At 34.5% G+C, this 11,060-nt stretch overlaps 1 protein-coding gene across 2 annotated transcripts; it reads right to left on the bottom strand.

Annotated features, from left to right (window-relative positions):
• Nucleotides 1-909: 909 nt before the first annotated feature.
• LOC144564165 (prohibitin-2, mitochondrial-like) lies at nt 910-4,458 on the bottom strand. Of its 2 annotated transcripts, XR_013514566.1 has the most exons (6): nt 4,184-4,458; nt 3,529-3,645; nt 2,842-3,012; nt 2,293-2,505; nt 1,081-1,361; nt 910-1,040 (listed from the first exon to the last, which is right to left on the bottom strand). XR_013514566.1 is itself a non-coding variant. In XM_078313704.1 (5 exons), the coding sequence occupies exons 1-5, from the start codon at nt 4,355-4,357 to the stop codon at nt 1,158-1,160; spliced, it is 879 nt and encodes a 292-aa protein (XP_078169830.1). In that variant the 5' UTR covers nt 4,358-4,458; the 3' UTR covers nt 910-1,157. The 2 variants fall into 2 exon arrangements, 1 of the variants encoding a protein (XP_078169830.1); XM_078313704.1 differs by having other exon boundaries at nt 910-1,361.
• Nucleotides 4,459-11,060: the final 6,602 nt, after the last annotated feature.

Raw genomic sequence — 11,060 nt, 5'->3', positions numbered from 1 at the left:
AGAAATTAAGCAAAGCACTCACAAGGCCCACACCTCATACTTTTGTTAAAGAGAAAGAGAGCGAAATTGTGAGTTGGGGAGAAGAGTACCTTAAGCAATGTCTAAGAATGAGATTTGACGAGTCCTTTAAACCAGTCCATCGGAGAGTAATTGCAAAGCTCTAATTTATTTATTTCTAGACTAAATTGAGAAAGGGTAATGCGTAGAGAGAGAACAAACCTAATCGGAGACAGAATGAAGACTGAAGAGAGGAGTCGATGACGGTTTTTCCTTTCTCACGAAAATTCATCACAAAAATAATCGGAGAAGAAGAGTTTCATCCGTGCTGGTGTAGGGAGGAGGCGAGTTTACTGGCAAGGTGCCATCGCAAATGTCTAGAGGAGGAGTTAATCGCCTGTCTGAAGAGGTTCGCACCTCACAACTGGAGGCATGCGGTATACCACAATTTGGAGTAATGAAGGGTATAATCGGAAATACAAAAATACGTATTCCAAAATAGTATTTTTTAGTTAATTTTTAATAAAAAAAGTATAAGAATACAACATTAATGGCATTCTCACAAATTCATCAAGTTTAGGATGGCATTTTTTCAATTTCAAAGTTTAGAATGGCATTCTCACATTTTCAAGGTTTTAGAGTGGCATTCTCACAATTTTCCCAAAATTTTATATTGAATAATAAAAGCACCACATGAATCATGCCCATAAAATTTGATTTTAGAGTTACTAGATACGATCAAGGCCACAAACCAACCTCAAATTTCAGCAAAATCATTTATATGTGACTAGCATTTTCAAAATTTACTGTTTAAAACAAATAAAATATCAAAATAGTACTCAGCTGTTACCTTACTGCGCTACAAACATGATCAATAGACCAGATTAACAAAAAATTCACATGAACAGGTGATTTGTGACCATGGTAAAAGGTTCTCTTATTAAATGAGGGAACTAAACCCAGATAAGATAACTTTCAAAAACTCAAAATCCTATAATCCACAGTCAAAGTGCCATAACAAAGTACCCAAGTAGAAAAGAAACCTGACAGCAGTAAGGCTTTACCACATAAAAAAATTTCAACCTAACGCAAAAGAATTAAAATGAAAAGAACAAGTTTTACAATTCTTTTGCAGTACAAATTTTTACCGTTAGACGGTTTCATTTTTTGCCTTCAACTTTTTTGACTTCAACATTGAGAGAATGGAGGTTGAGCAAGAGGTCTTGCGAGTCTAAGAAGACCTTGTTAGAAGACTGAGCAATGGTGTGTGAAATCTCTCTTGCCGCCTCAATCTTTCTCAGTGCAAGAAAGGCTGGGTTGTCTGATATTGCCATGCCGATCAGCTCTGCACTCTTAGCCTCTCCCTGTGTAGAGATATTAGGAGCAGTCAGAAGGGTTTTTATGTAAAAGGCTGCATGAACAAAAGAGAATACCAAAACAGGGGCATAATTGTCAAAGTGCTTCATTTGTAGATTTTGTAAGTCTCTCCAAGAGGAAAAACACTATAACACTTTTAAGAGTATATTTGATTATTTTTAGTTAGTCCACTCTGTATGAAGAAATGCCTTTATTTTTTCTTGTTTTCTTTCATCACGTCTCATAAGGATTCTTGGACACTGACCATAACTTGTATCATTTCACAGGGGTATATATGTAATTTTTCAAAAGATTCACCTATTACTTGAAACAATAAATTTAGTCTGTGTTGAAGGCGCAACACAACAAAATAGGACAACATTTCTTGACAGTTCAATCATGCTATGCAATTAAGGCATGTAACAACTGAGAACAAAACCTGTTAATATCTGACCAGATATATCTTTTCCATAGCACACTACAACTGTCATGAGTATAATCAGTCCATCGAACACAAGTTTACATGCAAAACCCAAACAGCAAAGACTGAGGCTATGGTACTATGCATAACACGGATTGGTCTGTACTATGAATCAATATTTTCATTTTCATAGTTCAAATAGTAAATCTAAACCTTTCAACATGATTTCCATATGAATTTGTACTTGTAGACTAAATTTCACATTTTATGGAATCTTTTTACTATTATTTTAGATAGGTAGAAAATTACTACTTTTGAAAAACTGTAAAAACTGTTAAATTTGATCAGAACTTACATTTTCATATGGAGATAATGTTGAAAGGGTTAGGTAGACTATTTGAACTTTGAAAACGAAAAATAATGATCCTTAGTATGGACCAATTCACTCTATGCATATTCCCTTAGACTCACTCAACAACAAAATAATAAAGAGGAATAAACCAAACAAGAAAACGAACCTGAGCTCTAATAATAGCACTCTTCTTGTCCTGCTCAGCCTTTTCAACTATGAACTTAGCACGCTCCGCCTCCTGTGCAGCTACCTGCTTGGCCTCAATGGCATTAGTGAACTCCTTGCCAAAACTTAGGCTAGTGATTGACACGTCATCAAGGGCCATGTTGAAGTTGCGGGCCCGCTCTGTCAGAATCTTTCTTATCTCCCTGCTCACTGTCTATTTATAGAATAATAACAGAAAACTTAAGACCTCACTCATTTATTCTGATAAAAGTGTCTACTGAGAATTGTGAATCTCCTAGAGACAAACAAGTCTCAATCATTTATTCTGATACAAGTTCAATATCAGTTTGAGCCCAAAATCATTTATCCAGTGGACCATTGCAGATCATGTTACAAAAGGCTAAAAACTTAAAATTACAAATTGTCCCAAGTTTTAACTTGCAAGCAGCTAAACGTTGAAAAATGTTCAAAACAAATGAAGAGAAATAAATTGCTTAGAACTTTTTTTGTCAACTGAAAGTTAAAAATGGCAAAGGGGAACAAAGGCAACCTCTCTTTGAGTGATGAGCTGGCTAGCATTGTACTGAGCAACGACAGCCTTGAGAGTCTCATGAATAATAGAAGGAAGCACTCTCTCATTGAAGTTCTCTCCTAGGGTTCTATATATTGTTGGCAGTTTCTCTGGCAACGGTCTTGTCAGAACCCTCAGCCCAATTTTCACCTTTCAAAATTCAAAGAAATGCACACAAAATTAAATGTGTTGAAGACAATTTTCATCTTTTGCCTTTCGCATTTATAAAAAATATGAACAAGAACTTTCAAATAAATTGGTTTAGATTGTACAATGGAAAAGCAAGGTCCCTTTGTTGTTTAAGGAAAAGTGAATTTGCCAATTAGAGTAGACTGTTTTCTGAAAAGAGAGCTTGATAAATTTTGCCAAAAAAAGTAAATTATAGGCAACAGTACTCATGCTAAATCGACCCTTCAATGGATTGACAGCAAAATTAGTGTAACAAAGCAATTGAGACTACAAATATGAAATCACTTCATAAAAGGAAATTAAGTAAATTAGAAAGAGTAAATACATGTCCATAACTAATGTTATTCTCGACTCAAACCCTGTTTTTCCAAGACTGATCTGTCTGATATAAAACAAATGGATCAGAATAATCCCACCAGTGGGTTATTTGGGCCTTTTTCAAAGGGCTCCAAAAAAAAGTGAGATCAGGGTAAATACCATTTGCAGATCACGGCTACCAGAAGTGCTCTCAACAAGATGGGGTCTGGCCCGCACGTCATAGATTATCGGTCTCTCAAACCACGGGATCATAAAGTGGGTTCCTTCAGGGTATACCTGCATATACAAACTTCAACTTTTAGTATTAAACTCAACATGTAGTTTCCGATTTTTAGGTTTCCACTTCAACTCAAATTCCTTAAGAGACGTACCTCACAATCCTTAGAATAAATTTGTAACTACAAGACTGAACATTAAAAGACACGTATTAAAAAGAAAAACTGAACAAGCACAGGTTCTGACACCAACTCCCTTCTACAACCAGAATTATGAAAACAAATCAATGAATAACAAGAACAAAAAAAAAAAAAAAACTGAAACAATGAAGGATAGTCAACAATAACTGATTTCATATAGACACTTCACTAAGGCATGAACATCCAAAGGTTATACCAACCAGATAAAGATAAGGGGCAAAATGAAATGTCTTCCATAGATCCCTTCGGTACAATAAAGAACAACAGTACTGTAAATATCAACATTTCGAGCTTGATTAGTCAAAAAACCTAACACCTCTTAAGAGTTCATTCGCTATTTCGACTCTACCGACACCGATTCCGTAACAAAAATTGAAGGAAGAGAAGAGATCGGTGACCTTGTCTTTAATACCGTCGATCCGATTGAAGACAATGGCGCGATGACCACCATCGACGTTGTAGAGACTGTTCAAGGCGGCGTAGACGGCGGCGCCGCCGAACAACGCCACCTTTAACATAGTAGTCGCCCCTCTCGTCGGTACATTTGGAATCTTAGGATTTTTGAAATTCATCTTCGCTGTTCAACGGAGAGAGATGTGGTGGAGTTCGGGTTTAATGAAGGGCGACTAGGGTTTTAGCTGTTAGTGTAAGGTAATTGAGAGAGAAGAGAACCTTCATTAGATAGACTTGTTCTATCAAAGACCAACAAAGTATGCCTACTTGGGGCCTACGAATCAGCGTGTTGTTGGCGCTTAAAGTTATCCGGTTCAGGAAATTTGCATCAGAGGTGATGAATTATGACAATTTCTTTATTTCTTCCTCCCCAAGCAGTTAAAGGTACGGGTGCAAACGGATCGGGCAGAATTTTTTTATAATCCATAATTAGAAAATTTGTTTTCACCAATTACTTTTTTTTTTTTTTTTTTACAAAAACAACAACGACCGAACAACTAATTCAGTCTTGCAAATTTTTTTTAGGTCCGAATTGGCAATTCGGTCTCCACTTATTTCACACATTTTCGTACTAAATTAAATGGTGTGGTCATTGGTGTAAATGCCATTTTTTTGGGGACCAAAATGCCAATTCGGTCCCTATTGTTTTTTCAGCTGAGACCGAATTGGCATTTCGGTCCACTTTTTTTTAAATATCCTTCTTCTATAATTGCCATAATCTTTGAATAATCATAGATAATTTCAATAATTACCCTAACCGAAATGACATATATTGAACAATCTTAGATAATTTCAATGACCTTTGAATAATAAATGAAACCGTAATACATTAAAAAAATAAGCAAGCGCACACAATAAATAGTAAATGTATTTTAAAATAATTATATAGGTAATTTTGGAATAATCTCTTAGGTTTTTGAAAAAAACTAATACCGGTCGTTGTATGTCTACTGTTGATAGACAACTTAAACTGAATTTTTAAAACACTAAACAACGTTTTCTTGCAATTCTGATTCCGTCGATTGTTCGGGGATATGTCCTGACCGTCTTGTCCCCCTCTTTCCGAATTGGGATCATACGCGCAAATTCAACTTTCCCAGCCAAAGTTATGACTGTTTAAAGTTTAAAAAAAATGATGTTTCCGTGCAAAAACACCGATAACGCACCGATGCTTTGTGTCCGGCTTAACAACAACAGAAGTGTATTGATATTTCATTGCCAAAATATTGATGATGTGCACATGCTCTCTAAACGGCCATAACTTTAAAATGCAATTACTATATATTTATTGTGTGTGTTTGCTTATTTTTTTAATAGATTACGGTTTCATTTATTATTCAAAGATCATTGACATTATCTATGATTATTCAATATATGTATTTTAAATTTGATAATTTGTATTTTAAGTTGGATATTAATAAAAATATCGTTAAATTACTGTACATGCAAACTAAAAAATTCTACAATTAATAATTACACTACAAAAACCTAAATTACACTAAACAAAAACCTAAATTACAGTTTTTCTAACACACGGCCACAGAAAATCCGAAACCACAAGGGACCGAATAGGGTGTTTTCGGATTTTTTGTGGCCACGTGTTGGAAAAACTGTGAAATAAGTGGGGACCGAATTGGCATTTCGGTCCCAAAAAAAGAAAAAAAATCGGGACAAAATTGGTTGTTCGGTCTTTGTGGTTTTGTAAAAATAAAATAAAATAATCATGTTGGTTTGGTAAAACTTAATTTTCTAATTATGGTTTTTACAAAAATTTGATCGGACAGTGATAAAACTATATTCATATCTGTTTTTATATTTTGGATATAGATACATATTAAATATTAAATGGATGTGTATGGATATAGATCGGATATTAGATATTGAGTGAGTCTATGCATATTACGATTTGGCACCGTGCTACGGCTCTATATTCAAATTTTCAAATCCTAACTGTCGATCCGAACCGTTCATCTTGTTCTCCATATTAATATGTGTTTGGAGATCAAATTTTACATTTTTTTGAAATTTTTTTACTGTTTTTTTAGATTTATTGAAAATCACTGTTTTTGGATGGTCCAGAATTTTCAGATCAAGTGATTTTCTAAATATCTAAAAAAATAGTAAAAAAATAGTAAAAAAATTTAAAAAAATGTAAAATTTAGTCTCCAAACACATATTAATATGGAGAACAAGATGAACGGTTCGGATCAACCGTTAGAATTTAAAAACTCGAATATAGAGCCGTAGCACGGTAACAACCCGTGATATGCATAGTACCATAGACTCACTCTTAGATATTTGTCAATATATACATAAATATTTTCATAATATACATTAAATCATATAATATATTTCTACTATTTATGCGATTTCAAGTGTCAAGAACAAATTGCTTGTTAAATTAGCCGTATTTTTTTTTTTTTGAAATACCACATCACAATTTGTTATTGTTTTCGAGAGTCAATTTAAGATATATAAAATAAACGTGTCACAGAAAAACAAGATTAGAATTCATTACAGGAATGAGTAATTAAGAACAATTTTAATTATCTACAAAATAAATAAAAAATATGTACAATTTAAAAAATGTTTAATTTTTTAGTAGAAAAAATCGAACGGTGAAAGAAATTATAAATTAATATTAATAAATTTTTTATTTTTTATAACTTAACTTTGTACTAATTAGTTTGAGAATTTATAAATTTTGTATTTAAATATATCACTCATAATAAATTTATAAAGTAGATATATAGATTTCAAATTATTCAAATTATTCATTCAAAACTCATAATATATAAATTTGTATGTAATAAATTTATTCAACAGTTCAAATTATTCATTTAAAATTAATTTAATGAGTTTTGAAATTAAACTCACTAAAATTTAAATTAGCTTAACAACATTCTTATTCTACTCCATACACATGTTAATATCCATTACAATAGTCAATTAGAGTATACTATATCTCCTAAAAGATTTGGAATGCTAAAGGAGACATGCAAATGAGTAGGAACAGATGTTTGAGGGTGGATTCAAATAGTTTATCGGATTCAAATTTATTAACTAATTTGATATTTAGATAAAGAACAATAAAATAATTTTTTACATAATAAATATAACAAAAATAATCTCGTACATAATAAAAAAAAATTACACAGTAAAAATAACAAAAATGACTGGAGCAAAATTAATTTTCAATCAAGAGCAAATTAATCTGGATCTTTTAAATCAAAATTACTTTTCAAAATCCAAGAGAGTGGATAAAATGCATATCCTCTCTGGTATCAAATAAGGAATTTTTTTAGAATATATGAATCCAGACTGTCCTTTTAATTTTTAACTAATCTCAAAGCACCAAATAATATTAGCTCCTTGCTGTATCCCCGGCCATTTTTATTAATAACCCAAAAAAAAAGTTTTTTACAAAAGTAACCCCAAAATCTGAGTTTTTCCAAATATAACCAAACCGCCAGGAATACTGGCGGTCCACTTCTATAGCAGACCGCCAGGGACATGGGCGGTCTGCTAGGGACCAGACCGCCAGTGTTCTGGGCGGTCTGCTTTTTTTTTTTTTTTTTTTTTTTTAATAGAGATCTGATTTTTTTTCTTAATATCTTCATTTGTGAAGTTTTAGTTTTTTTTGCTTAGAATATTTGCCAAAAAATAAAACATTTGATATATTTATAAGTGATGTCCTAACTCTTTATAACTTTCAATTGATTTGTCAGTTGGATATCACGAGTCTAAAGATAACACTAATTAAGGACTTGGCCTTGATTCAAACAATTTCAAGCTCTGACAGCTTGTTGATCTTCTTCTCTATATTTATGGTACTAAAACAATAGTTTAGAGATACTGAGGCGTGTGCAGCCGGACAGGGAGCTCAAAGGCAAAGCAGCTGCTAGGTTCAGTCCCTCGGGGAAGAAGCATAAGAGATGATTGCAGTTTTTTTACCTCTGAATTAATTATTGTCAGACAATTTATCATTTATCATTTATCTCTGAATTAATTATTGAATATGCTAGATAATATAACTGTAGTTCTAAAGTAGTCTAACATAGTCTAACAAGTAAAGTTCACGAATACAATTAAAGTTCAATTATACAACTGAAGTTCACCAATATTCATAACTTAGTTCAAACCAAACAGAATAAGTTCACCCAAGCAAAATAATAAGTTCATCTTTCACGACGTCGGAATAAACCCAATAGACGAGAAGATTTTTTGGTGCCAGCTGCAGGTGCGGCAGTACTTGTAGACCCTTGGCTACTAGATGATTGGGTCGCAAGAGGTGGTTGTGGTCTACCAGTTGCTTCAGCAACAACTCTCGCATTTTCTCTTTCATTGTGTTCGTTTATGGCATCTGAACATAACAACAGAATCCAGTTATTAATATAATAAAATCATAAATTAATTCCGAAAAATGCTACATACCTGCCCTGCGCCTGTCAGAAACGGAACTGTCACACCCCGGAACAGGGGGTCGCGCAGTTTTGTGTCACTGTTTTAAAAATGCGGTTTTATATATGTATATATAAGAATTGTTATGGTTATGTGTGTGGGCCCGCTTCTAGGAGTATGCGGGGGGTGGCAGGGGGGCGGCAGCCCCCTGTGAGCGTTGTCTGAGGTTACGAAGCACCGCTCAATAGAGCCCGGAGAATTTTATTTTGGAGAATTCAAATTGCATGAAAATCCTTTAACCGACGGCCCAGATTAGTCAAATTATCATATGATTTGATTTAAAATAAGTTTGGTTCAAAACCGATTTAATTTGACTAAGTTATACCCTAAAACAGCATTTTTCAAAACCCATTGCGGCTCGCAATAGGGCTGTTGCGGCCCGCAACACTTCCCAAAATTTCCAGCCTCTGAAATTTGCCTCTGTCTCCATTCATTGCGGCCCGCAACAAATTCCAAAATTCCCAGCCTCTGCAAAGCGCTTCTGCCTCCATTCATTGCGGCCCGCAATGAATTTATTGCGGCCCGCAATGACCTGGTTGGCTTTTTAAGCTGCGAATTTTTCTCTGTCTACTCTCATTGCGGCCCGCAATAAGGGTACTGTTTTTCATCCCTTTGCCCATTTTCGTGGAATTTCACCCCGTTTTCAAACCCGATCAAATCCCCGTATAACTAAACAATTATTCCCCATTCACTAGAAATTTTAATGACGTTTAACATGCAATTTCAACATTTAAATCATAACAACCATTTAAAACATACCGTTAGGGTTTTATAACATAATACGGTTCGATAATAACCTATACATCAAAATAACCGACTACGGGTTCAACTACACATTCAAAATGGCATAAAAAGGGTTTGGCATAACCTATTAGCTCGGCCTATACTCACGAGTCGAGCCCGAGTCCCACTTCACTCGCGTTTACCTGCACATATCAGTTCAAAGGGAAAAATTCCCCGAGGGGAGGGGGTGAGAAAACCTGTCATCCGTTTTCTCAGTGCGGAATTTAAAGGGCTACTGGATTTGTGAGAAATCCATCACCAGAACTAAATACACTAGCAATAGGGCATCTATTTATTTATTCACCAATAATAATAAATGCACATGTACCGGGAATAGATTCAAACGGATTTCAATTCACATAAAATCAACATCAATCAACGAATTTCCAGAAAGATTTGGTTTCACAGATATAATATATATAAGTCTGGTTATGAGGTACAGATATCAACTATCGGTCACCTCCGGCTTAACAGTTCTATTTTCTGGTTTCAAGTCATACAATCTCATCAATTCATCACTTAAAATATACACGGGCATATTCCGCGAATATGCAACAGAATATCACTTTTCTCAAAAAGAAATCACTGACACTTTCACTGAATCACTGAACCACAGTTCTACCTAAAATTACACTGCACTTCCCTTACCCAACTGGTACTGGGTTCACTAGGGCCATTCTCCAGATGCGCATAAGGGTCCTGGATGAAAGTCTAGTAGCTAGCTAGACTTTCCACTATGATACACTGTTCACTTCACACAATCAATCCAAGTCATACTGTGGTTCCACTCACTTATTCAAAAGGACAGATCAACAATCGATAAACCGTACCAACATGAGAATCATAACAGTTATACAATTCAATTTCACTAATATCACAATTAATGCAATGCGGCAACAAATGCTTTCAATCAGAGATTCAACATGCTATGCACAGTTTATTTAAAGTCCGGCACTTTTACAATTTAAACCCTAATCAATTTTTGGGAAAATCCGTAAATTAGAAATTTGGTTGCACTTTGGAACACGGAATCAGTCAATTTACACTATAGAAACAACAAAGGCACGGAATAATCAGTTTGGTACGATTCTACGGGTTTTCACCGAAACCCTAAAAACACGGAATCGAGAAATGAGCGAGAAATAGAAAGGGGAATTACCAATGGAACGGATGGATGTGCGAGATTTGAGCTCCTCTTCCTAAATCTCTGGTTTCGGGTCACACGGTCACCGGGGATCGTCTCTCTCTCACTCTCTCGTTGTCTTTCTCTCTTGGCGGAAACAAAGAAAAGAGAAAAAGGGGATGGGGGCGCAGGAAAGGAAAGAAAGGAGGGGAAGAGAGAAGAATGACAAGGGGCCCCCACTTGTAAGTGGTCTTTTTGCAAAATAAACCCTCCACTTGTTCGATATTGTTTAAATGATTTATATAACACCTATTGTTCCTCTTTCTTAATACAATTAATCGTATAATTATTGTTCACCATCCACGTCACTAATTTTGTATATACGTATATATATATAATTCGATTTAACCACTTATTATTTTAATTAAATCTGAATTTTAAAAGTTCACAGTGTT

The sequence above is a fragment of the Carex rostrata genome, chromosome 13, assembly GCF_964058835.1.
Source record: "Carex rostrata chromosome 13, lpCarRost1.2, whole genome shotgun sequence".
Lineage (NCBI taxonomy): Eukaryota > Viridiplantae > Streptophyta > Magnoliopsida > Poales > Cyperaceae > Carex > Carex rostrata.
Note: the sequence above shows the minus strand (reverse complement) of the source record. Positions and strands in the feature narration are given on the sequence as shown.

Coding starts and splice junctions, on each gene's coding strand:
- LOC144564165 (XM_078313704.1), bottom strand. CDS start 4,357: ATGAATTTCAAAAATCCTAAGATTCCAAATGTACCGACGAGAGGGGCG. Junction 3,646..4,183: donor TCGACGGTATTAAAGACAAG/GTCACCGATCTC, acceptor TTGTATATGCAG/GTATACCCTGAAGGAACCCA. Junction 1,362..2,292: donor GTGCTATTATTAGAGCTCAG/GTTCGTTTTCTT, acceptor ATCTCTACACAG/GGAGAGGCTAAGAGTGCAGA.